This window comes from Pelodiscus sinensis, chromosome 19 (genome assembly GCF_052426305.1).
Source record: "Pelodiscus sinensis isolate ZL-2025 chromosome 19, ASM5242630v1, whole genome shotgun sequence".
NCBI classification, from domain to species: Eukaryota; Metazoa; Chordata; order Testudines; family Trionychidae; genus Pelodiscus; species Pelodiscus sinensis.
This window is the reverse complement of record NC_143070.1, coordinates 19,898,805-19,926,575: the sequence shown is the minus strand read 5'-3', so window position 1 is coordinate 19,926,575 and position 27,771 is coordinate 19,898,805. Positions and strand designations below refer to the sequence as shown.

General features: G+C 50.5%; 2 protein-coding genes across 2 annotated transcripts in view; one reads left to right on the top strand and one right to left on the bottom strand.

Annotated features, from left to right (window-relative positions):
- LOC102443998 (uncharacterized) overlaps positions 1-27,771 on the top strand; it is a 293,825-nt gene that overhangs the window by 236,135 nt on the left and 29,919 nt on the right.
- Positions 2-27,748, bottom strand: LOC102444919 (uncharacterized). The gene is given in 11 exon segments (XM_075912854.2): positions 2-677; positions 679-943; positions 945-2,028; positions 2,319-2,432; positions 18,803-19,003; positions 20,910-20,969; positions 22,147-22,262; positions 22,960-22,982; positions 23,684-23,914; positions 26,348-26,813; positions 27,549-27,748. Coding segments are annotated over 10 exon segments (2,556 nt in total). The 5' UTR covers positions 26,720-26,813; positions 27,549-27,748; the 3' UTR covers positions 2-587.

The following is a 27,771-nucleotide window of genomic DNA, read 5'->3' as shown; positions in this document are numbered from 1 at the left end:
ATGCATCTGACTTACTAGGTCTGCCCACAAAAGCTTATGCTCCAACACTTCTGTTAGTCTATAAGGTGCCACTGGACTCCTTGCTGATAATGAGGAGAGAAGACTCCCACAAGCTCTCGCTCCCTCAGCTTAAGTGCTACTGTGAAGAGGGAGGAGAAAGATACACTTCTCCCTGCCATGGTAGATCTGGGGCTGGGGCCATGGGATAGCCTACTGTCCTCCAGCCGCAGCATGTCTGGGTCAAGGTTGAGACCAGTAGATAGACGTCTCTCTCCCCACCAAAGCCCTATAAGGGCATGGTATTTAATAGGGTATGTCACAGCCAACTGGCCACACAGGCTAAAGGGAACTCGGGTTATAGATTTATGCCCTCTATGAGTCCTCCGAAGGCTAATAAGATTTGAGCTCTGACTGAAGCTTCCCCCCCCCCCCCCCAGTCAGAGCAGCTAACTGGTTTTCTCTCCTCTGTGGGTTGTCTTATGTTTAACAAAGTCTAACCTGTGTTTGAAGCCTTTTCTGCAATCAGAGATGTTATGAGGTGACTCTTGTACATATTATCGGATGGCTAGTAACGCAGGAGTACTGACTTAACCTTTTCCTGCAGTCAGAGCAACTGAATTTCCTGTGTGGATTCTCCTATGGGTACCAAGGTCTGAGCTTTTACTGAAGCTTTTCCCCACAATCAGAGCAACTGAAAGGTTTATCTCCTGTGTGGATCATCCTGTATTTAACAAAGTATGAACTTCTACTGCAGCTTTTCCTACAGTCAGAGCAGGTCAAGAGTTTCTCTCCTGTGTGGGTCCTCCTATGTCTAAAAAGGTTTGACTTCTGACTGAAGCTTTTCCCGCCATCAGAGGAATTGAAAGGTTTCTCTTCAGTGTGGGTCCTCTTATAGGTAACAAGGTCTGAAGTTTTATTGTAGCTTTTCCCGCAGTCAGAGCAAAGGTTTCTCTCTTATGTGGGTCCTCCTATGGGTAACAAGCTTTGAGCTGCTAATGAAGTTTTTCCCACAGTCAGAGCAATTGAAAGGTTTTTCTCCTGTGTGGGTCCTCCTATGGGTAACAAGCTTTGAGCTGCTAATGAAGTTTTTCCCACAGTCAGAGCAATTGAAAGGTTTCTTTCCTGTGTGGGTCATCCTATGGGTAACAAGATTTGAGCTTCTATGGAAGCTTTTCCCACAGTCAGAGCAATTGAAAGGTTTCTCTCCTGTGTGGGTCCTCCTATGGGTAACAAGGTCTGAGCTTCTATTGTAGCTCTTCCCGCAGTCAGAGCAATTGTAAGGTTTCTCTCCTGTGTGGGTCCTCCTATGGGTAACAAGGTATGAGCTGCTAATGAAGTTTTTCCCACAGTCAGAGCAATTGAAAGGTTTCTCTCCTGTGTGGGTCCTCCTATGGGTAACAAGCTTTGAGCTGCTAATGAAGTTTTTCCCACAGTCAGAGCAATTGAAAGGTTTCTCTCCTGTGTGGGTCATCCTATGGGTAACAAGGTTTGAGCTTCTATTGAAGCTTTTCCCGCAGTCAGAGCAATTGAAAGGTTTCTCTCCTGTGTGAGTCCTCCTATGGATAACAAGGTAAGAGTTTCTATGGAAGCTTTTCCCACACTCAGAGCAGAAATGGGGTCTCTCTCTTGTATGTATTTTCCGATGGTTCGTAAAGTGTGAGTGCTCACTGAAGCTTTTCTCAGAGTCAGAGCACTTGAAGGGCTTCTCTCCTGTGTGGGCACTTTGATGTTCAATAAGAGTTTCACAGTCACTATAAGAGCAGGGTGACTGTTGATGGGGGATTTTCTGTTGAACAGTTTCTGTGTTTCTTTTCTCCCCTCTACTCCTAGGACTGGATTTACCCTGTCCCTCTTCTGGATGGTTTCCCTGCTGTCTTTCTGGGCGATGCTGAATCTTACAGCTCTCTCCTTGCTCACATATCTGTAAAACATGTTCTTCAGATCTTCCCAATAACATCCCACATAAAGCCACTTGCTCCAGTCCTTCCTGCTGAAGACTCTTATAGTTCTCAGTCAGCATCCCCTCACCTGTTGGGATAGAGAAATAATCCAGACAGGAGTTATTCTCCATGATAATCTCAAAGGAAAAAAAGAGGAATAAAAAAAGGGGCATACTCTCAAATAATGGTTGAATTATCATGAGCTGAGTTCATCCTCCTCCTTCACAACCCTTCCACAGAGGAGAGAAACCAGCCTTTCCCCACCCACCACAGACTGACTGGAGTTGAAGACAAGCTGAACAGACAGACTTAATGAAAACACACAAGTTACATCTCAGAGACAGAAATTGGTTTGAGTCAGTTTAACTGATTGCTCACCTGTGTGGGTGTTGCTGATGCTCTCTCCTTCCTGACAGCTCTGAGGATCTGAGACCCACAACTCCTCCTCTCGCTTCACCCAGGCAACCACATCAGTTTCAGAGACTGGAAATCCTGTATGGAGAGCAATGAACCAAGTGCTGATCTTGTTCATTAAGGTCTGTGCCATTACTGCTTCCAAAGCCAGGATCTGAGTCACCCACCCAGAGCGGCTCCTTCCCCACTTTGCAGAGACTGGGCTCTGGCTGGTACAAGAGCCCAGGACACACTCACCTGCAGTAAAGGTGAATCACTCCCACCTCCTGCCTTGGGAATGGCCCAGCTCATTCCCATGGGAAGCTGAGCACTCTGCTGCACTCTCTAGGCTACAACTCAGTCCCCCTCACAGCCCGTTTCATCCCCCTGGCATCCCAGGACTAGACAGGAACACACTGCTCAGAAGGGGAGCTCTACTGAGGGCTTGCAGGTCTGACACCAAGGTCCCCAGGCAGGGTTCAGACAGCAGCAGCCACATGGCAGGTTACTAGGACTTGGAGAGGAAGGACCCAGCAGAGCTCTAGCTCCCCAAAGCTCTGTCCACAAGACTCCTGGCTGGTGGGCTGGGCTTGTCCTGATCTTTAGCTCAGATGCTCTACTTGGGGTAGGAGGTGGCAGAGGAAGTTGCCTGAGCATTTAAGTGAAAACTTGGCTGATTGCTTCAGGTCCTGCCTATGCACCATACTACTGACCCCAATTGCCTGCATCTGGTTGCGCCCTGCCAGCGCCCACAACTGCCATTCCCTGGTTGCCCAGGGTGGTGCTAGGCTTCTCACCGGGCAAGCCCGGGCAGAACTGGGCCATGCTGCTTCTCTGGTGCTTGCGGCTGTTGCTCAGCTCCCCCTCTGCAGCCTTGATTCTACTCTGCTAGCAGCAGCCGTTGTGTGGTTTCCCAGTCGGGCTTTTGTGGCCAGCCTGACCTTTGATCTGGTGCCCCTCCAGGGCTGTACAGAATCTATCACCTTTACACCTTCTGAGCGTGTTCCTCATAGCTTCAGCCCCACCCGTTCTTGGACCTTCATTTAGTGTTCAGATGATCCACCTGTGATGTGACCATGGAGATCATTGTGCTCCTGCTGTTACACAACTGCAAGAAACTTTTGTTGAAGTGTGCCATGTCAATGGGAATGTTCTAATGGGATGACTATGATTATCTTGTTTATGTTCCTATTTTTGAACTAGAACAGGCAGGCATTGGCAGAATGATGGGGCAAAGGGTATCAACTAACCAGGCAAGCACATACCTGAGCAGGAGGAGGTCAATCAATACACAGATCTCCACAGCAATTTCAAACACACAGTCCTAAGAGATGGCTCAAAGTCACTGACTCTTGCGCACATGAGCAGCATGAGGGAATAATGGATATGGATGTTTTGTTCAAAAAAACAGGCAGAAGGCTAAGGGGGTAGCAACATCTGGAATGCAACATTCATCTTGAGTCAAATGTGGCAGAATACAGCCTGCAAACTATGTGACTCTGATACTATTTGGTGACTGGGAGATGGCCTGGTGTTAGTATGCCCACATCTAAAGGACCTCCGCCCAGCCTACAGGCAGGGTCTATAGAGCCCAGAAAACCAACTGCTTACACAGGACAAATACTGAGAAAACAGGGATGGGTGTGAGGGTCAAAGGGCTAAAATAGAGGGAACCATATGGGGATACCTAGCAGAGAACCCCGGACAGCACCCTTTGCCCTCGGAAGGTCTCAAGTCACCCAGTGAACACTGCCCATTGGAACTCTGCCCGGATACGTCATCAGATACAGGAATAGAAATAGGCCCCACAGTGACAGACCCCTCCACCAGCCAACCTCCTCTCCCTGGTTTTGTAGATTGCCAATTTGGCGATAGCCATGAGGAGGTTGTACAGGAGGTCCCACCGCTTTGTGGGGCCATGAATAGGGTGTGTATAAATTAACCAGTGGGGTGAAAAGTGTAGCCAAAACCTCAACAGGAGGTTCTAGAGGAAACAAAAGAGGGGCTGTAACCTAGCGCACTAGAGGTAGATGCGTGCCAGGGTCTCACTCATGCCACAGAAGAGGCAAGTCTTGGCAACAGGGGTGAACTGCACCAAGTACATGCCTGTGCTCTCCACACCATACAGGATTCTCCAGCTGATGTCCTCGGGGAGCCATGGAACCAAGGTCGAATAGAGGCTGGCCCACCGGGGCTCCCCACCCACTCCTACCATTGGTGGTAGGAGCTCCCGCCACTTGGTGTCTGGGTGGGACATGAGGGTGGGGAAGTGAAGCATGAAGCACAAGTGTGTACAGGTGATTCTTTGGCATGGTTCAGAAGGGGCTCGGCTGCAACATGCACAGCCAGCTTGGGTGATAAGGGGGAGGTGGTCTGGAAGGTACATGTGGATGGGGGCTGATGGAGAGATCAGGAGGGCCGGGGGTGAGAGGTGGGCAGGGTGCACCCTCTCACAGGACCCTGCTTAAGTACACCCGAGCAGTGGGCAGCAAAGTGTCCTTCACTCCCTGAAGTATGCAAGGAGGCGTACGTAAGGTGGAGAGCCCCATGCACTGAGTGAGCGCCCGAGGATCCACCCAGTCTCCCCGGTCGTAGTCCAGGAGGTCTCTGACTCTGGTGCCTTCTGCCAGGACCAATCTCTGGTGCACCGAGGGGAACTCCGCAGCCTGCACATGTAGATGGGAATTGTGTAGCAAGGGCTCCATGAGGAGGTCTGCCCCCTATGGTGGCTCCCAAAGACCTGGTCGCCACAAGCAGCTTCCAGGTTCGAAGGAGGTCCTGGTAGAAGGCCGGCAGCCTGGATAGGTCTCACAGAAGACTTCTCAAATAAAAGAGCTGCCTGTCATATTGGAGCCCTCAGAAGCGGCAAAGAAAAGCATGCACAAGTGTGTTCCACGCCAGACTACCTGCATCAAATAGGAGTCTCTGCAGGGTCCGGAGGTGGAGGACATGAACCCACGTACGCAAACACATCAGGCCCTGCCCTCCTTCCTCCAGGGGGAGATGGAAAACCCCTGCAGAGATCCAGTGCAGTCCTGGCCAGAAAAAATGCAGCATTAGCTGCTGGATATGAGCCAGGAAACCTGGGGATGGGACCAGGGTGTTGAGACAGTGCCAGAGCATGGACTGCCCAATTGGTTAAGCACCAGTGCTCTCCCACGGATGGAGAGGAACCAAAGGAGTCCTGTCTATCTCTGCTACCACTCAACCATGCTGAACTGTAAACCTTGCCTGTTCTCCAGCAGAGAGGGATGCATGGCAGAGAGAAAAACACCTAGATAGAGCAGCGGACCCGCGCTCCACTTGATGGCCTGAAGTATGGTTAGGAAGGAGCCCGCCTGCCACCCAGCCTCTACCACTAGGCCAGAACTCTTGACCAAGCTGACCCGGGCAGAGGAGGCCATCAAGGAGATGGCTTGGCAAGCCTCCACCCTTGCCAGGTCGCCTGGATCCTGGACCAAAAGGAGCATGTCAATGGCATACACCGACAGGATCAGCCTCATCTCTGGCTCATGAAGCACCAACCCCATCAACCTCTTGCGAAAGAGACGGAGGAAGGGCTCCATGGCCAGACCGTACAACTGGCATGACAGCAGACAGCTGTGATGTACTCCTCGAAGCTGACCAGTGTGGTTAGGGTCCAGTTGAGCTTGACCAAGCACTCTGTAGAGGTGTACAGCACTTGGAGAAACCCCACAAAATGGGGCCCATGGTTCATGCAGTCGAACACCTTCTCCTGGTCCATGGCAGAAGAGCCATGTGCACACTGTACCCACATCCCACCACTGCCGTGCCAAGGGACAGATGCACTGCCACCAGTGCCAGACCAGCCAGAACTCCCGGAAGGATGCTACAAAGCCTGCATCCTCCAGCAAGCTGTTATTGAAATGCCAGTAGGCTAGCCCTGGCCCCTCCAAGGAAAGAGAGCCCATTATGGCCACAAATTGGTGGTCCGAGAATGGGGCCGGCCTAATGCTCCAGGAGTGGGCCCAGAAGAGATGATGACAAAGATAAATGTGGTTCAACTAGGAGTGGAAAGACCGATGACCCACCACCCAGACATAGGTAAACACCGTGTCCCCGCCCAGGTGGAGGTCTCGCCAGATGTCCACCAGGGGGTAATGGCCTATTATCTCCCTGAGAACATCTGTGGTGGCTGGGCACTGCTCGGTCCCCATATGGTCCCACTCCTTGAGGTGCAGTTGAAATTTCCACTCAGGACCAGGCACTCACAAGGATTCAAGGAAGACAGATGCCCGCTGGTAAAAGCATAGCCTCTTTGGGCTGGACATCGAGGCATAGATGTTAACAAGATTTAAATGTCAGCCCCTCTGTCCAAACCTGGAGATGCAGCAGGTGACCCAGCATGACCTCAGCAGTCTCTAGTATCTAGGGCTGCAGATTCGGGAACAGGGTAGCCATCCCAGCTTGACTGGCTGACAGGTGGCTGAAATAAATCCTGTCCCCCCACTCCAGCCGCCAGCTAGCCTCGGCGGCTGGAATCGTATGCGTCTCCTGCAGAACATGACAGAGTACCCCCCTCCGAAGGAAGAGAGTACCTGACATCTGTGGAGACCCAACCCGCAGACCCAGGTTTTTAAAGTGGTATAGATGAGCGCCAGCATCAAGAGGGCTGGGAAAGATCCTCGCCGTCAGGAGTGTCAGCGGCCCCGATTGGACCGTATCCGAAAGTGAGTAGGGCGTCATGGAAGCTGAGGACCCGCTGGTAGTGCGTAGCCTCCTGCTGCCCAGTCCCTTTACCGTCCTCCAAGAGGGCCCTTACCATTTGTAAGGCAAGATAGAAATCGCCCCAGTGCTGAAGGGCGAGAGCAACCTTGTTCTTGGAGCCACTAATGTCTTCCAAGAAAACATGCATCTCACCCTTCAGCATGTCTGGCTTCGGGCCCTCAAACACCTTGGGGCCAGAGCCCTCCGTGAGCCCCACGACCCATCGACACAGGGCCTCTGGAGTTCCTGCTGGGAAGACAGTGGCAGAGGAAGAACAGCCCCAGATGGGCTGGGAGCAGGAGCAACGAAAACCGCCTCTCGTGGGCCAATATCTGGATTGAACATGGCAACCCTGGGGGCAGTAGCAACAAAATAAGGGGAGGAAAAGAGGTCAAGCAAAAGATCAGGAAAGGGAGGAAGGGGAGTAGTGGGAGGAAGTGGTGGAGTATTAGGGAAAAGACAAGGACGAGGGGAGCAGGAAGAGGGCTTGGAAGCTCAACTGGAAGGGGGACTGAACAGGGAGCAAGAGTGCAGCAGGGGCTAGGAGAGGGAGCACGGCAAGAAGCCTCAGCAGAGGAGGTGCCAGGATGTGGTGCCTCCTCGCAGGGCAGTGAATCAGTGGCAGCAGTAGGGATAGGTAACATCTCCCCAGCGCTGGGCTCCAGTACCAGAAGGTGCAGCACTAGAGACCTCAGTGTTAGTGGTGATGGACAGTAACGGTAGCTCCTGCCCACTGAGAACCTCCAGGGTTTTGATGGTCACAGCCAAAGTGTGGCTGATGGCCAAGCAAATGGTCTCACCCTTGGGTAACTCAGAGGCAGGGAGAAGGGATAGCAGCGGGTCAGAAGGGGAAGTAGAGGACAGTTGTTGTTGTCCTTTGAGGGCATGGTAATCCCCCTATGAGGCAACCAGGGTCAACCCCAAAGTCTCCACCTGCTAACAGAGGAAGGTGAGCCCACTGCCCGCCACCAGGGGGTGATCTTTCTCAGTGTCAAGGTCAGCTGCTGCCCTCTCAGTGGAGGCGGGGGACAGTGAGAGCCACCTCCATGCCTTCCCCCTCTTGTAGGAACCCTAGGAGGGAGGAGTTCACCTCTCCTGCAACCTCTGCGGTCACCTCAACTGCCCCACAGTGCTGTGAAGTGTCCAGAGGCTCATAGGGAGGGATGGCTCCAGAGTCCACTCCCATAGGTTCAGAGAGGTTGTCCTCCCCCTCAGTAGGTGGGGTAGAACACCGGGCATACTTACAGTGCCTTCTCATAGCAAGTTCCCAACCCTTGGAGTAAAAGGGCTGGGCCTGAATGGTGGAAGAGACAGGAAACAAGTGCAGCAGTGGGAGGGTAAGAGAGGGCAGGCAATAGGGAGCAGGGGAAAAGGACACCTCCCCCTGAGGTAGGTCATAAGAACAGCCATACTGGGTCGGACCAAAGGTCCATCTAGCCCAGTAGCCTGTCTGCCAACAGTTGCCAGCACCAGGTGCTCCAGAGTGGGTGGACCAAAGACAATGATCAAGTGATTTTCTCCTGCCATCCCTCTCCAGCCTCTGACAAACAGAGGCCAGGGACACCAATTCTATCCCCTGGCTAATTGCCTTTTATGGACATAACCTCCATGAAATTATCTAGCTTCTCTTTAAACTCTGTTATAGTCCTAGCCTTCACAGACTCCTCTGGCAAGGAGTTCCACAGGTTGACTACACGCTGTGTGAAAAACAAATTTCTTTTATTAGTTTTAAACCTGCTAACCCATTAACTTCACGTGGTGTCCTCTAGTTTTTTTATTATGGGAACTAATAAATAACTTTTCTTTATTTGCCCTCTCCACACTACTCATGATTTTATATACCTCTATCATATCCCCACTCAGTCTCCTCTTTTCTAAACTGAAAAGTCCCAGTCGCGTTAACCTCTTTTCATAGGGGACCCGTTCCAAACCCCTAATCATTTTAGCTAACCTCTTCTGAACCCTTTCCAAGGCCAAAATATCTTTGAGGTGAGGAGACCACATCTGTACACAGTATTCAAGATGTGGGCGTACCATAGTTTTATACAGGGGCAGTAAGATATTCTGTGTCTTGTTTTCTATCCCTTTCTTAACAATTCCTAACATCCTATTTGCCTTTTTGACCGCCCCTGCATACTGTGTGTATGTTTTCAGAGAACTATCCATGATAACTCCAAGATCTCTTTCCTGATCTGTCATAGCCAAATTAGCCCCCATCATACTGTATGTATAGTTGGGGTTATTTTTCCCAATATGCATTTTACACTTATCCATATTAAACTTCATTTGTCATTTTGTTACCCAATCACTAAGTTTGGTGAGATCTTTTTGGAGTTCCTCACAGTCTGCTTCTGTCTTGACGATCTAAAACATTTTGGTATCATCCGCAAACTTTACCACCTCACTGCTTACCCCTTTCTCCAGATCATTCATGAATAAGTTGAAAAGGATTGGTCCCAGGACTGACTCTTGGGGGACACCACTAGTTAGCCCTCTCCATTCTGAAAATTTACCATTTATTCCTACCCTGTTTCCTGTCTTTAACCAGTTCTCAATCCATTAAAGGACCTTCCCTCTTATCCCATGACAATGTAATTTACAAAAGAGCCTTTGGTGAGGGACCTTGTCAAAGGCCTTCTGAAAATCTAAGTATACTGTATCTACTGGATCCCCCTTGTCTGCATGTTTGTTAACCTCTTCAAAGAACTCTGATAGATTAGTAAAGCATGATTTCCCTTTACAACAACCATGCTGACTTTTGTCCAACAAATTATGTTCTTCTACGTGTCTGATAATTGTATTCTTTACTATTATTTCAACTAATTTGCCTGGTACTGAAGTTAGACTTACCGGTCTGTAATTGCCAGGATAGCCTCTAGAGCCCTTTTTAAATATTGGTGTCACGTTGGCTACCTTCCAGTCATTAGGTATGGAAGCCAATTTAAAAGATATGTTACAAACCACAGATAATAGTTCAGCAATTTCCCATTTGAGTTCTTTTCAAACCCTTGGCTGAATGCCATCCGGTCCCGGTGATTTGTTAACATTAAGTTTTTCTATTCGTTCCAAAACTTCCTCTAATGACACTTCAATCCAGGACAGTTCCTCAGATTCGTCACCCAGAAAGGAGAGTGCAGATTTGGGAATCTCTCTAACATCCTCAGCCGTGAAGACTGAAGCAAAGAAATCATTTAGTTTCTCCGCAATGGCTTTATCGTCCTTGATTGCTCCTTTTATATCTCGATTGTCTAAGGGACCCACAGGTTTTTTAGCAGGCTTCCTGCTTTTAATGTACTTAAAAAATACTGTTATTTCTTTTTGAGTTTTTGGCTAGCTGTTCCTCAAAATCTTTTTTTTGCTTTTCTTATTACATTTTTACACTTGATTTGACAGCATTTATGTTCCTTTCTATTTATCTCACTAGGACTGGACTTCCACTTCTTAAAAGATGCCTTTTTGTCCCTCACTGCTTCTTTTACATGGTGGTTAAGCCACGGTGACTCTTTTTTAGGTCTCTTGCTATGTTTTTTAATTTGGGGTATACATTTAAGTTGGGCCTCTATTATGGTGTCTTTAAAAAGTTTCCATGCAGCTTGCAGGGATTTGTCTCTAGTCACCATGCCTTTTAATTTCAGCTGAACTAACCTCCTCATTTTTGTGTAATTCCCCTTTTTGAAATTAAATGCTAGAGTTCTGGACTGCTGAGGTGTTCTTCCTACCACAGGAATGTTAAATGTTGTTATATTATGGTCACTATTCCCAAGCGGTGCTGTAATGGTTATCTCCTGGACCTGATCCTGCGCTCCACTCAGAACTAAGAATTGCCTCTCCCCTTGTGGGTTCCTGTCCCAAGGTCCTGCCCAAGTCCCGTCACTCTCTCCTCCGTGGGCCTAGCCTTGCCACTTTTGGCAGTGGCTGCAGCACTTGCACGCTCGTCTGGGCCCTTCAGAGCCTGAGCGGGATTGACCACAATCACAACTGGAGGAGGGGCAACCCCAGGTCCAGACACTCAGGGCCACCGGCAATGGTGGGGCCAGTGCCCTCCCAGGTGTTGGGGGTTCCGGGTGCCTCTCCAAACCGGGCCAGGGGGCAGCCCCTTCAGATGTGCCCCGCTACCCAACAGAGAAAACACTGGGCATCCCCCATGGTGTGGTACACCTGGTACCGGGCCCATTGATGGGGCACCAGAAGTGACCCTTCTAGGGCTTCTCTGCCACGTCCCGCTGACAGTAGTTGGATAGAAACCTGCCGGCAACAGGAAAGGACACAGCAGAGTGTAGGGTCTTTGCAGCCTAGAGGAAGGGGACTCAGGATTGACAGAGGCCTCCCGAGGGTGGAGAGGAAAGGCAATAGGACTGCATCGGGGAGGAAGGGAAGAACAGAGGACAAAACCACTCATATGCCCAGGTCCTCCAAAGGCTTGAGGGGAACATGGACTCCCCCTACCGCCACTGGGTGGCGGCCTTGGATGTCAGAAAGAATACCACCTTCCTGAACATCTTAGAGGCTGCCACCACAGCCACAGGCCCCACCACACTTGCCAACACCAGTACGTAGGTCTCCACAAGGAGACAATGGACCCCGTGCCTCCTGGTCAGGGTGGGAAAGGGGCCGCACCCACCGGAGATGGAATTCTGGGAGGCGGGAGGATGGAAGCTACCTGGGCATACTCCCTCGGGGCCGGGATACCATCGCCCCTAGAGCTGGTGGAAGGAACAGGGGGCTGTGGCCTGCATGGGGGCAATGACCAGGGAATGAGCCCTCAACTCAGGTTTTGCCTTCCGGGCAGAGCTTTTGCCCTTCTTGGTCTGCTGGCCCTTCCTACCCTTCAGGGGAGCTTCTTCAATGAGTTCTAGAGGTACCGTGGCAGGGATAGTCGAGGCCCCGGGGTCCTCGTCCATGTCCGCCCCTTCCACCGTAGTGACGGAGGGCCTGGCAGCCTCGGAGGGACTGTTGTTTTTAGGGAGGGTGGGAAAGGTTTGGCAGGGGTGTCACCAGACAACCGCTCCATCATGGTCATGGTTCAGGAGGGAAGGACAAACAACCAATTAGGAGAGGACCGAATATGCCAGGGGAGGGAACAGGAAGGGGAAGAAAGACGGTTCACTGCTCCCCCCCTCCCAACTAGGCTGGAAGTGGGGTGGGAGGGCGATGATTCAGAAAAGAGAAGGGAAAAAGAGTAAGGAGTACAGCTCCCAGCACTGAATGGAAAGAGCGGCTCCTCTGGCTGCACTGGGGAGATGTGGGGTAAATTATTATTTAAAGAACATGGGGACAAGTGAAGCTGTGTGTGTGGTAATTAAAAGGAGGGGGAAGCTTAAGCGCCTAACAGAAGAATGGGGATGGGGTATGGGCACACAAGAGGGTAGATGGGACAAGCAGAGGAGAAGGAAGGCAAGTAGTGAAGAGATGCCTCCTCAGCCTCAGGGAAAGCGGCAGCTGCAGGAATGATGGAATTCAGGCTTGCAGAGGTGAAAAAACCCCAAAAGAAACATAAATATACTCCCAAGAAGATGGGAGATGTGAGGGGGGCCTCTCCCCACCCAAAGACAGGGCAACAGAGACTCTCCTCAACCCCCCTGCACCCTCAGCAACTAGCTGAGGCGACAGGGGGAAAGCTGCTTGCAAAAGGCAGGTGGAAAAAGGGGCCTGGCCCAAAATGTAAGGGTAGTCAGGCCTGCCACAAAAACAGCAGCCCCCCCACCCACCCCGCCTACAGACATCCCCTCTCCAAAAGGAAGAAGAGCAGAGGAGTGCAGGAGAAAATACAGCACCCCAAAAGCAGGGAGCTACCGAGGCCTCATGGAAGGTTTACAAAAGCCTATAGAAGGCAGCCATGTTGGGAGGTGAGTTAATGCCTTCTGGTGTCTAAATTAGCCTCACATGAACATAGCCCAGCAGCCAGGATAATAAATAGAGGCTTAATTGGGAGGCAGCTTGCAGCTGGAGTTAATTAAGCACCTGCTGCCAATTAAGGCCTCCAGGTTCCCATAAAATGATTCATCTCAGGCAGCAGGAGGGAAGGGTTTTTTTTTGTTTTTGTTTTGGCAGGGTGGGGCGGGAGCACACAGGGAGCAGAGCAAAGCAAAGCAAAGCAAGGAAATGGTGAACCCCAATGACTAGCCTGTGATGAGAATAACTTAGTAAGTGGAGACCCTTGCCTCCAGGGAAATCCCAGGGCAACAAAGGGGGCCCTGTGAGTCTCTGAGGTGCCCAAGTATCTGCCAAGAAGCATAGAACCCCAGGGAGCTACCAAGGGACTGTCTCTCACACTATATGAGAGAAGTCACAGGAGGGGCAAGTTGATGCTGGCTGAGGGGCAACATTCTGACTGCTGACTGTGCTGGTACTGTTATTGGGTTGGGACAAGTCTCACTATATCTGTGCCTGAGGAGCTGGGACACTAGCACCCTGCTCCTTTTCACAAACTTGGCTGAGCACCTTGAGCCTCCGAATGGAGTCTGGGTTTTTCCTAGCGGCAACCCTGGGCTGTGCTGCATGGGCAAGCCGCATGCTCTGACAGTGCCACTGGCATCAGAGCTCCAGAAAAAGCTGCCCTGAACAGCCATAACAGCACTGTGGCACTAGCAGCAATTCATATGGCACTGCAGTTGCTGCAGGAAGCAAAATTATCAATCACAGCAGCACCTGGGAACTCTGGTGTAAATCAGGACTCCACTGTGCTATCGGGATGCTCATATGGAACTAAGCATCACCCCTCTTTAGTGTAGGTATCCTTCCCAGCCCTGAGAAACAAGAACACACTATAATAGCTATTAAAGAGAGAGGTGATCGCACACAGGGAGTAATGTTAGTCCGAACCAAGGGCTTTGGTTTGAACTACCACATCCCAGCGCGCATTTCCTGGTTTCAATCAGCTGTGATTCGAACTAGCACGTGGGCGTAATCATGCTAATGGAGCACGGAATATTTAAATCCCAGCTTCATTAGCGATTTCGGTCACCTACATTTGCAGCCCTATCTTAAGATAGGGAGCAAGTATAGACGTACTCCATGGGACTTGAAGACTGGAGGCCCAAGTGTCGACCCTACGCTAGATCAGAGAGGATGAAGATTTCCTTGACAGAAGGCAGCATTTAATCCTGGAAGCACGGCAGGCAGAAGAGTCAAGAGGGCAGTACAGGACTAGAAAGAGAACTGGCAGCAGGTAATGTCTAGAAGGGGGAAAAGGCCAGCACAGGAATCCCCCAATGCTATAAAGGTAAGTAATCACTTTCAGGCTCTCTCCACAGGCTCTGCGGTGGTGAGTGCTTTGGAAGGGACCTCACAAGGAAGAAACAGGAAGGGAACACCATCTACTGCAAGGCATGGGATGCATAGTCCTAGGGATGGGGGTTCCACAACCACCACCCCCATAAGAAGACGACGGGTGGTGGTGGTTGGGGAGTCCCTTCTAAGAGGGACTGAGGTATGCTGCTTACTGGGAGCTTGAATTCAGGATGTGACTGAGTGTCTTACAAAACTGATCAAACCTTCAGATCATACCCCTTCCTGCTTCTCTATGTGGGAACTAATGATATGGCCCAGAATGACCTTGAGCGGGTTACTGCGGATTATGTAGCACTGGGAAGAAGGATCAGAGAATTTGGAGCGCAAGTGGTGTTCTCGTCCATCCTCCCTGTTGAAGGGAAAGGACTGGGCAGGGAGCCTCGAATTGAGAAAGTAAATGCATGGTTGCGCAAGTGGTGTCAGAGAGAAGGCTTTGGTTTCTTCGACCAAGGGACTCTGTTCCGAGCACAAGGATTGTTAGGAAGAGATGGGATCCACCTAACAAAGAGAGGAAGAAGCATCTTTGTGGGCAGGCTTGCAAACCTAATGAGAAGGGCTTTAAACTAGGTTCTTTGGGGGATGGTGACCAAAACCCTGAGGGGAGTGGGAAAGTCGGATACTAGGAAGGAATGCAAAGAGGAATGAGCAGCAAAGAAGGACCCCTGATTCAAATGGAGAAGGTAGGGTGATCAACTGGTTATCTGAGGTGTCTGTACACCAATGAAGAAGCCTGGGCAACAAACAGGAAGAACTCGAGGTCCTGGCCCAGTCCAAGAAATATGATTTAATTGGGATAACAGACTTAGTGGGATGACTCGCATGACTGAAGCACTGTCATGGAAGGATATAAACTGTTCAGGAAGAACAGGCAGGGGAGAAAAGGAGGAGGAATTGCATTATATGTAAGAGCACTATGATTGCTCAGAACTCCAGTATGTAGAGGGGAAAAAAGCCTGTTGAGAGTCTATGGGTTAAGTTTAAAGGTGCAAACAATAGCAGTGATGTTGTGGTTGGTGTCTACTACAGGCCACCGAATCAAGTGGACGAGGTAGATGAGGCTTTCTTTGAACAACTGAGAGAAGCTTCCAGATCGCAGGCCCTGATTCTCATGGGGGACTTTAATCATCCTGACATCTGCTGGGAGACCAATACAGCAGTATACAGGCAATCCAGGAAGTTTTTGGAGAATGTTGGGGATAACTTCTTGGTACAAGTGCTGAAGAATCCAACCAGGGGCTGTGCACAACTTGACCTTCTGCTCACAAACAGGGAGGAAGTAATAGGGGAAGTGGAGGCGGGTGACAGCCTGGGAAGCAGTGATCATGAGATGGTAGATTTCAGGATCCTGACCAAAGGAAGAAAAGAGAGTAGTAAAATACACACCTTGGACTTCAGAAAATCAGACTGATTCCCTCAGAGACCTGATGGGCAGAAATTCCCTGGGATGCTAACATGAAGTGGAAAGAAGTCCAGGAGAGCTGGCAATCTTTTAAAGAAGCCTTATTGAAGGCACAGAAAGAAACCATCCCAATGCGTAGCAAGAGAAGCAAACATGGTAGGAGACCGGATTGGCTTACAGGGGAAATCCTTGGTGAACTTAAGCACAAAAAGGGAGCTTACAAAAAGTGGAAACTTGGACAAATGACCAGGTAGGGGTATAAATGTATAGCTCGAGAATGCCAGGGGCGTATCAGGAAGGCGAAAACACAATTGGAATTGCGACTGGCAAAGGATGTGAAGGATAACAAGAAAGGTTTCTACAGGCATGTTAGCAAGAAGAAGGTGATCAGACAAGGTGTGGGGCCTCTACTGGATGAAGGAGGTAACCTAGTGACAGATGATGTGAGGAAAGCTGAAGTACTCAATGCTTTCTCTGCTTCTGTATTCACGGACAAGGTCAGCTCCCAGACTAATGCACTAAGTGACACAAGATGGGATGAAGATGGACAGACCTTGGTGGGTAAAGAACAGGTTAGGAACTATGTAGAAAAACTAGACATACACCTATCCATGGGTCTGGACTTAATGCATCCGAGGGTATTGAGGGAGTTGGCAAATGTCATTGAGGAGGCTTTGGCCATTATCTTTGAAAAAAGGTGGCGGTCAGGAGAGATCCCGGATTATTGGAAAAAGGCAAATGTAGTGCCCTCTTCAAAAGAGGGAAGAAGGACGATCCAGGGAAGTATAGGCAAGTCTTACCTCGGTCCCTGGAAAAATCATGGAAGGGATCCTTAAGGAATCCATTTTTAGGTACTTGGAAGAGGGGAAGTGATCAGGAATAGTCAGCATGGATTCACAAAGGGCATGTTGTGCCTGACCAACCTGATAAGCTTCTATGATGAGGTAAATGGCTCTGCAGACATGGGAAAGTCAGTGGATGTGATATACCTTGACTTTAGCAAGGCTTTTGATATGGTCTCCCCCAATATTCTTGCCAGCAATTTAAGGGAATGTGAATTGGATAAATGGACGGCAAGATGGATAGAAAGCTGGCTAGAAGGTCGGGCCCAAGGTGTAGTGATCAATGGCTCGATGTCAGGATGGCGGTCAGTTACTAGCAGAGTGCACCAACATTTGGTTTTAGGACGGGTTTGGTTAACATCTTTATTAATGACCTGGATGAGGGGATGGATTGCACCCTTAGCAAGTTTGCAGAGGAGAGGTAGACATGCTTGAGGGCACAGATAGGGTCCCGAGTGACAGACAAATTGGAGGTATGGATGACGTTCAACAAAGACAAGTGCAGAGACCTGCACTAGGGACAGAAGAATCTGAAGCATTATTACAGCCTGGGGACCTACTGGCTAAGTAGTAATTCTTCAGAAAAGGACCTGTGGATTACAGTGGATGAAAAGCTGGATGAGAGTCAACAATGTACCCTTGTAGCCAAGAAAGATAATGGCGTATTAGGTTACATTAAGAGGAGCATTGCCAGCAGACCCTGAGATGTCATTATTCCCCTTTATTTGGCACTGGTGAGGCCACATCTGGAGTATTGTCCAGTTCTAGGCTCCCTACTACACAAAGGATGTGGACGCATTGGAGAGGGTCCAGCGGAGGGTAACCAAAATGATTTAGGGAGCTGCAGCATATGCCCTACGAGGAGAGGCTGAGGGAGTTGGGTCTGTTTAGTCTGCAGAAGCAAAGAGTGAGGGGGGATTTAACAGCAGCCTTCAACTTCCTGAAGGGAGGTTCAAAAGAGGCTGGAGAAAGGTTGTTCTCAGTAGTGACGGATGGCAGAACAAGGAACAACGGTCTCAAGTTGAGGTGGGAGAGGTCCAGGTTGAATATAAGGAAAAACTATTTCTTTCAGAGAGTAGTATCAGAGGGGTAGCCGTGTTAGTCTGAATCCGCAAAAGCGGCAAGGAGTCCTGTAGCACCTTATAGACTAACTGAAGTGTAGGAGCATAAGCTTTCGTGGGCAAAGACCCACTTCATCAGATGCATGGGTTGACATGCATCTGATGAAGTGGGTCTTTGCCCACGAAAGCTTATGCTCCTACTCTTCAGTTAGTCTAAGAGAGTAGTGAAGCACTGGAATGGGTTACCTAGGGAAGTAATGGAGTCTCCATCCCTAGAGGTTTTTAAGACTCGGCCTGACAAAGCCCTGGCTGGGTTGATTTAGCTGGGACTGGTCCTGCCCAGGGCAGGGGGCTGGACTTGATGACCTTCTGAGATCTCTTCCAGCTCTATGGTTCTATGATTCTAAGGTCACACAGGAAGTCCGAGACAGGCAGAGAACTAAACGCAGGTCACCCGAGCATGAAGCAGACATTCACACAGGAAGAAAAAGTCCCTACCAGAAGATATTTCACTCTAAAAAGACAAAACAGATGATGTGATTTATTTCCATTGCACGCAGAGGCAAGTGAGCCCCAGAGACAATGAAACTGAACTTTTGTAAGGAAACCCAGCCTGTACCTGAAATGCAAGCAGAGCTCTGCTCACATTTATCTACTATCGAGCCACTTCCCACAAAACACTTGCAGAGCATGAACTGCCTCATCCAACCTTCCTCAGCTCCAGCATCCAGCCCCTCCCATTGGCAAGAACCAGCATGTCAGAGATTAGCTACAGGTAGGGAAGTACTCTGGGACCTGCACCCTGCTTCCATTGGCTCAGCACACTACCACAAGGGGAACCTGCAGGCACTAAGAGCAGCCAGACCCAGAATTCTGGTACTTACACCTCCAGTCAAGGCATAAAGTGGGCAAGATAGGAAGGAAGTGCACTGAGACCTCAGCTGTGGGAAGAGCAGCATCATTCTTATCTCCCTGAACTTGCTTTCCCTGGGAGGGGACATGGAACGGACAGTCTTTCACTGTCAGGATTATTGGGGCAGATACTCCTGACATTGGGGGCAGAGGCAATGAATTAACCTGAACCAAACCCAACCCAGCTGCTCCAGAGCCCACCCAGCTTCTGTTACCCAAGGGGACAGGAATCCTTACCTAACCAGGTCACAGCCTCATAATTCTCCTGCATCACATCCCTGTAGAGGGCTCTCTGGCCCGGGTCCAGCAGAGCCCATTCCTCCTCAGAGAAATACACAGCCACCTCCTCGAAGCTCACCAGCTCCGCCTCGGCCATTTCCTGTCCCTGGCTCTGCAGGCTAGAGGCTGAGTTGGAGTCAAACATGGGTGTTCTGCAACCTGGTATGGGGAGAAAGGGAATTGGAGACAATTCAGAAGGGGCTTTAATCCTTTCCACACCCCCATTCTCCCCACACTGTTCCTGGTGACATGTGCTAGACTTTGCCATTGTGAGCAAAAGCTTTAGTCTAGATATTCCATAAACAGCGCATAGGAGTTAGATCCCAAATCCATATTCATTTCTCTCCGTATCTGGCTTGAGTTACAACATTACTGTGTCTGCAATAACGGGATATAGTTATCGGCACCCAGTGTTTCTGATAAGCCACGTATTCATCTACCTGGACATGGACATAGATTAAATGCAGGCTGCTGTATTTAAAACCCTTAGTCTTCATTCATGGATTTGCAGCACAAACTTTGCTCTCTCATCTGACAGAGACATTATAAACCCTTTCCAAAACAGAGTCAGTGAAGTTAACACCACCATTCAGATGCTTATTATTAAACACATGCTGAGTGTTAGCAGGATGAGATCTAAAGATTCATGGGATCAGAAGATATCTTTAGTCATGCAGTCTGACCCCCTCAGTGTCACAAGCCATTACACTCAGTCCAGTTACCTAGGCACAAAGCTCTGTTTCCCCACAGTGTATTTTCTAGAAAGTCCCCCAGTCAAAAGATGGAGAATCCACCAGTTCTTTGCTCATTTGTTTCAACAGCAAATCCGCTTCCCTATCAGACATTTGTGCCTCTTTTCTTGTCTGAAATAGTCTAGCTTCAGCTTTCACTTACATGGCTCAGTGGGAACGAATCCACTCGATGGGATGAGCAATTCCTTTTGATGGGGGGCCAAATGGAATGTGGCTGAGAGCTGCACTCTTACAAGACATTAATGCAGGATCTGGAAAGCGTGTAGGGAGGAGGACCCTTGGGGTAAGGGTTTGGGATGCAGGACAGATGGGCCGGGGGGCAGAGGTCTAGGAGGCAGTTTGGGTGAAGGAGGCAGGCTGTGATCTAGGACACTGGATTAGCCAACTACTCATTAGATATTTAAAGTAATTTTAATTTAGAGAAGTCATTTAGTGGACAAATAAGGGGCTGTGGGTTTCTGACCACTGAGGGGTCTTGAAAATATAGTTGCAGGAGGAGGACAGAGTTCGGATATGCAAAGCGGGGGGCAGGAGTGGGGAGCAGAGATAAAGGGAAGGCAGAGGTTGGGGTGTCAGAGGCAAACTCTCGACAGGAGACTTATCTGAGTGACTCCTGGGCAGAGGCCATGCACCTCAGGCAGGCAAGAAGCATGCCCAACACTCTCACAGGCTGCAGGGCCATGTGGGTGTGTGAATAATTATGATCCAGAGGGGAGCTGGCGTGGTGCTTTGTTTCTGGTCAAAAACTGGCCAATGAGATTGTCCTGGGGGTGGCAGCAGCTCCTAAAGCCTTCCTTTCTTCCCTCCGGGCTCAGAGTCACTTTCTGAGTGGCTTTCAGATGGGGAGCGGTATTTGTGGGTTGGACCCAATGGTTTGGTGGGGTGGATCCGACCCATGAACTGTATTTTGCTCAGGCCTACACTAGACTTAACAGCCCTTGGGGATTTAGCAGTTTCTTGCCTTGAACAAACTGATACCATGGAAGCCAGTCAGCTCTCAGCCTTTCGGCCTAATTATTGTTTGAAAGCAACACCATATTGAAACTGAGTAGTGAAATCTGAGCCTGAAGGTGCTGTCTTTTGTGTGCTTTAAATTTACCCTTTTAGCATCACAAACCCATAGACCAGTTTTTCTCCAAGTGTCCACAGGTCTCCATGCAGTGCCTCTGGGTCTCCTCACTGATCACTGGCTGAGATTTAAGGCTGTGAGCACCATGGTTGCTGGGTTTGGTTGGTAACTTTAATGTCAATCTCATGAAGATGTTTTCACAGGAATTTCTCATCATTTAAAGAACTTCCACCTGCAAACTCACCTTGTCTGAAAGCTCCCAGGGATTTTCCTCTTGCTCTCTCCAGTGCAGAGGGCAGAGTGTCTAGTGGGGGAAGGGATAAGAGAGGTGAGATTCCAGGCTCTCCTGTTTATAACAATGTCCCCACTCTGAACTCTGCGTTTGAATTGTATCAGAGACCAGACAGACAGACACACTCAGGTATTTAGTATGAAAGAGTCTGAAACTGTCATTTCCTTTCTAACTCGGGCACCTCCCAGCTATGGAGCCAATATCCCTGCAGCATCACCCCTGTCCCAGGAGAGAGAAGCTGTAAATGAGATTTACTCTTCCCTCCTCACCCCCTCCCTCTTGGCTTCTCATTCCCTTTGTAGGGGCAAACTGAGGCAGTCCATGGTATCTTGCTGAGAATTGCCATTCAAATCCTAAATTCAAGGCCTGAGAATTTACTGCATAAGCAGTTAACTTGACCATGGTCGCCCTGGCAACCACATTACAAGAAGGCCTCACTCTGATAAGGCCCAGACTGATGCCTAAACAAACTGTGCGGGAATTATTTTCACTGTCTTCTTTATTCCTTAAAAATAAGCTTAGATCCCAAATATCACCCCCGCAGTAGACGTATTATATTTCCAGCCGACAGAGTTGCCACCCAACAGGCCTTTGTTTATATTGGCTCATTTAGTTTGTTAGGAATAACTACTTGTATTATTGATAACATGTTTAATTGGCAATGGGCGGAGATACTGTATAACCTTGTAATTTATTACCTTACGTGCTCATTATGTTTCTGCCACTAGACGTATCAAATCACTTCCCCTCCGTCCATCTGCTGCCTATATAATTTAATGCATGTTTTGATTAAGTTAGTGCTAACCAAGTTAACCCCTGGGTGGTACTCTACCAGCGCTGGTGTACAATAAAGCCTCTGCTTGTTTTCACCTGCACCCAGTGTGTCCGGAATTATTCCCTACACACTTATTGCTTCTTATCATAACCTGGAGCTGTGGTGGTGGGACATGTTGCCATCACAGTAACTTTAAATATTTTGATCTCAGAATGGGAGGTTCAGAGTTTGCAAACCGCTGGCTCTATCTGCAAGCAGTTAGGTCTGTTCGCTCAGTGCCTCTAAGGACAGCAGAGTGATGGCACCATCATTCTCTATGTGGGAATTGAGGCAGGGGAAGGTTGGTTTCAGAGCCCAGATTCAATAGTTTCAGATACTTGAACCACTTTCCCCTCATCCATCCCTTGTAGGTACCTTTGAACTCCCTCAGAGTCATTGATAGCGCAATCGTTTTCTTGGAGAAACAGCTGACTTTTTCTTCCAGTTCAGGGGAAATCTCCTCTGGCAGCTGGAACTGCCCCATCTCACACCTGGACAGAAACAATTCCATGTGATTGTATTTCGTTTACTGCTAGTAAGTTCTGGCTAGTAAGTCTCAGCTCTAACAGGTTTGGTATTAGAATTCCTCCAATTCTCCCAGCCTGAGAACAGGGACAACACATCCCATAGCCATGCAACCTTCCCCTCAAAGGTCCCATTTCTGTTCTTCACTTCCGGCCTGGGGGAGACTGGCTGGGAGACTAAAGAGGAATTGATTCTCCAAGGTCAACTCACTCCTTGGCCTCCAGATGCTGAGGGACAGGAGATTCCCATGTGATGGGCTGAAGGAATCTGTCCACTAGGGATTAGACTGAGACACCAGCTCCCCTCAACCCAGCTCCTTCCACACAGGTCTCCAAACAGCCCTCGGGAGGGACAGACTTAGTCCCTACTGCCCTGGGCTGAATGTTCCCAATACTCAGCAGTGACAGGCCCATGTCCCACCCCACAGTCCTAAGGCAGCCAGTCCCCAAGGAGGTGACAGTTCTAGGAAACACTTGGTCAGACTCTGCCCTGATTGAGGAATTCCAGAATCTAAAGTGCGAGGATGAGACTCTCAGAATTAAATGAGTCAGAGATATTCATATCTAACATCTGGCTGTAGAGCCCTGAGGAGATGTGGTGCTAACATCTGCTCAAAGCCCTTTCCCTGCTCTATGCAGTGTGAGGGGAGTGAGAGCCACGTACCTGCTAAGGGTGTTTCTGATGTCCTAGAAAAGAAGACACAGAAAAGAATCTCAGCCCCATTGGACACACAGGGGATCTTAGGAAAGGGATTTTGCAAACCTGGGAAGAGAGGCCCTGTCCTGGCCCCAGGAACATGGATCCCCTAAGCAAATGGGGCTTTGCCATCTCTAATAGGTCTGGGTATGTCTACATTGCCATCCTAGTTCGAACTAGGGTGGCTAATGTAGGCATTCGAAGTTGCAAATGAAGCCCGGATTTAAATATCCTGGGCTTCATTTGCATCTTGCGGGGCGCCGCCATTTTTAAATCCCCCTTAGTGCGGACTCCGTGCCCACGGCTACACACGGCACAGAGTAGGTAGTTCAAATTAGGCTCTCTAATTCGAACTACTTACTCCATGCTGCGTGTAGCCGCGGGCACGGAGTCCGCACTAAGGGGGATTTAAAAATGGCGGCGCCTGGCAAAATTCAAATGCAGCCCGGGATATTTAAATCCGGGCTTCATTTGCAACTTCTAATGCCTACATTAGCCACCCTAGTTCAAACTAGGGTGGCAGTGTAGACATATCCTCTGTGCCTGTAACTCTATCAAGCACAAGAATCATTCACGTGGCAGCAATGCACAAGGTGTTACAGTGAGATGTGGCAGCTGGGCTCCAGCACTTGTGACTCAGGAGCCTCCCTTCCCTATGCTGGGAGCTGGGATGTTTCTCCCTCAGTCTCACCTGCAGGAATTCACTTGCTGGCTTCTGACATGTCCCCTCCAGCTCACCAATCAACTCGCTGAGACAGGAAATCTGCACGGAGAGTTTCCTGAAAATGTCAGTCTGGAACCTCCAAATCTCCTCGTCCAGCTTCTCCAACTGGGCCAGCAGGAGTCGTTCTTGTTCTTCCAGGAACTGCCGCAGCTGCTGAAACTCGGCCACAATCATCTGCCTCTCTGCTTGGGTCCATTTCTGTGTGAAAACAGGGAAAGAGCTGGTCAGGGGCATAGAGTGAGCCCAGAGCCCTTTCATGGGGAGCTGAGTGCGCAGCAGGAAGAATTTATTGGAAAACCCTACAATTTGTAACATTTGACTCTACTTTGTGGTTACTAGGCAGAGGCGTCTCTCCCAGCATCTCCTTTGGCCTGTGTCCCTCTGAAACGGATGTTCCCATGTCTGTCATGGGCAGCATCTGTTGTTAGTCATGGGCTCTGGGAATTCAGAACCAGAGCAGCAGGAGGCAGGACTCAGCACCAGCCTGACGGAGATACCCATGGAGGAAAAAGAAGCAAACATGTTAATGACTGTCTGGGAAAGCCACAAAGGCTGGACATTAACTCATGCAGTGACATGGATGCTCAGGGCACTGGCTTTTCCCTTCTGCTGCTGTTTTCCTTCTCAGTAGCTTTTCTCTCTCCTACCTCAGAGTCTTCAAATGGGCCTCCAATTTTTCCTGAAGAAATAGAAATCAGCATGAGGGCAAACCCCATCAGATGTTGGAAGCCCCTTTGTCTGCCTTTAAGAGAGTCCCAATTTTGTGGAGTTCTGCCCCTGACCAGCAGGGACTCAGCCCTGAATGTGGCTTTGTCCATAGAAAAAGACAATGGAGGAGACTGCGGATGAAGCAGGACACCTGTAAGGGTGGTGGCACCTTCGTAAAGAATGATGCAGGTGGTTAACAACACTCATCATGTAACCCAGCGTTTCTCAAACTGTAGGTCGCGACCAACTTACGGCGGGGGGAGTCTCAGCTGGATCTATTGTTTTGGGTTTTTTTTGGTTTGGTTGGGATTTTTTTTCCATTTGTCTCTTCCCGGCATCTCCAGACACTGCCCAATTTTCCCCTGCTGCGTCTGGCGGGGGAGCGAGAAGCACCACAGAATCTAGTGAAGAGGGGGAGGGGAAGAAGGGGGCAGTTGCCTGGTGCCAGGCTGGGTGGCACCTGACCAGCAGAGACCAGCAGCTTGCTACATGATGCTTCTCCTGCAAGCTGCTAGCTGAGGCAGTGGGCCAGTGGCAGAAGCAGACACTTTTAAAAGTAAGATTCTTTCTCCATGCCTAGCTCTGCGAGGGGAGGGGGGAGATTTGATTGGAGCACAGCTCCAGACACTGAGGATACCTGCCTCAGGGGCAGGAAGGAGTGCACCGGGATGGAAGGGTGCTGGGGGGGGGGGGGCTTGGCTCAAGGGAGGAGTGGGTGCAGTCACAAACTGGTGCAATTTTTGCTTAACAACTTGGCTCCCACCCCCCACCTTTTTTTTAGTGGGTCGCGGTATCACAAGGTTTGAGAACCCCTTATGTAACTGATTACAATTTAAAAGTGACAATATTTTTTAACCTGTTGCCAGGCAGAGCTGGTAGTAGAAATGGGCTCTCCTGGGGCCAGGGATCTCTCGTGAAGTCTGCCAGGGGTGACCACAAGAACTGCTGGCCAATGGGAACTCCAAGCAGCTGCAGATTGATGTTAGTTGCCAGAGGCAAGCAGGTACTGCTGGGGCAGTGGAGAGTTTAACCAGTAACTGGCACTGATAAACATTAGCAGTTAACCAGTTTGAACTCTTGCTACAATCCAACTGAATCCTAGTTGTATTTGGCATGTACCTGCACTTCCTGAAGCCCTGCTATGGGCCCCACACAGCATCCAGCCCAGCAACCTCCTCTACTGCCAATTCATGCATCGGAGTTTAACCCCCATAAGTTCAGCATCCCAGTGGGAAACCTCTTCTCCCTGCTGGGCCTAGGGTTTTATCAAGGCATCTTTCTCTCTTAAAGGGCCACACTTCATCACTGTTCAGTGATGCTGAGGGGCAGGGAGCAGTGTAGTCTAATAGTTGAACCAGGGTTCAGGACTAAATGCTATCCCTGATGTGTTTGGTGACTATGAACAACTTGCTGCCCCACCTTCCTTTCCCACAGTTTGTCTAACTGGACTGTGACCTGCTCAGAGCAGGGACTTTCCCTTGCTAGGTGTTGTGCAGGTCCCAGATTCCATTATGGATCTATAAGGCAAATGACAGATTATTGTTCCTGTTCATCCAATCAGAAACAGCTTGTAACCTCCTCTTCTTCAATCCCAAGACAGGTCACTGACAGAGTGGCCTGTACCTCCTGCAGTCTAAACTGCTCTGATTGTTAACACTTTAACTTGTACAAGCACCCCTCCTGTCACCAGTGAGGGTTGGGTTTCAGGACTTAGAGCCTCAAAGAAACATTTCCCACATCAGGTATTTGTAAAGACTTGACGTAAGTTGCCACAAAGCCAGAGCATTTACTTTTTACAGCATCTCTTGTACCATGAAGGCTTTAAGGAGCCGTGTCACACCTGTGCCCAGTAACAGTCAGTGAAATTAGCCTGTAATTAAAAGCCAATGTTATTTCCCATCACACTGGACAGCAACTCTGTACCTTGTACACCTGAGCAGCTTCCTGAAAGGGCACCACCATGCGAGCTTGGGATCTGTCACGCACCACACAGATGGGAGTTTGATCCTCTTTGCAGAACAGCTTCGGAGCCTCCTGGTGCTCCCCACACACCCTGCCCCATGTTGCTCTCTTTGCTGCCTGGAAACTCAGCGGCTTGGCTAGTTCCACCAAGTTTGCCAGCTGCTGGTTGGACCGGAGGGGTCCCTGCTGCTCAGTGTCTCTGCCCTGCGGGCTGAGGGGGGCCTGGCAGAAATTGTGCCCACGCTCCAGAGTGACAGGGGCTGTGAAATCCTCCAGACAGATGGGACGCGGCGCTTCCTCCCAGACACTTTCCACGGGGCTCTCTGCAGCCATTGCTGCCTCTGGGCTGGGGGACCGGGGACGTGTCACTTCCTGGAGCTCAGCAATGGGGGGGCGGGTCCGGGGGCGGCCGTCTGAGGCACCAGCACTGAAGATACAAAAAATCAAAATTTAAAACTAAAAAAAATCCCCCAAAGCTTCGCTCACACACTGCCCCCGCCAGGGCCTCCCCTGGACCCCCGAGGACCTTGCCCCAGCCAGACCCCCCCCGTCTCTGCGCCCCTCATGCCAGCCCCCCCCCCCCCCCCCCGCATCAGGAGGCGCTTAAAGCGCGCGGGGCTGAATGTTTGTGACGCGACCGCAGAGGCGAAGGGGGGGGGGGCAGTGCCGGGCCGGCCCCGATACCCAGAGCAGGACTCACCAGCTCAAGATGGCGGGTCACGGCCCCTCCCCCCCACAGCTCCCTGACGCCGGGATGCGGCCACCGCGACTTCCCCTCCCCCAGCGAATAACGGGCCCCAACGGCGCGTGGCCCAGGGAGCGCGGCGCATGCGCAGCAACCACAACGAGCTCCGCTACCTTCCCCTAGTAGCGGGCCGCAGCGGGATGGGCGGGGCACGAGCAGGGCCGGGAGTGACAGCGGCGAAGCAGAATGGGGGTGGCGCCGTCACACTGCGCATGCGCAGCAGGTCAGTGAAACCGGGCCGACCCTTGCGGTAAGTCTTAGCTCAGACTCGGAGCCGCCTGGACACGCCCCCCTCGGAGGAGGGGGGGGGGGAATCACCGGGCTACTTCCGCCTCTCGGAGCCCGGGCCGCCCGCCCGATTTGCAGCGCATGTAACAACACGGGGGGGGGGGGGGTATCTCACTGCCGGACTCCGACCTGAAGGGAGGGGGGTGTCCCGAGCTGGGCCGCACGTGGGTTGGAGTGTCCCGAGGTGGGCGGGGCCGGCGCGCGCCGCTGGGGTTGCAGGGTTCGCTCTGGGCCCCTCGTGGCTTCGCAGGGGCCGGGGGAGGCTGAGGCGGGTGCGCGCGCGGGGCCCTGGGACCGGCCCTTTGTTGCGGGGGCGGGACCGGGAGACGCCCACGTGGGCCAGTCTCGCTTC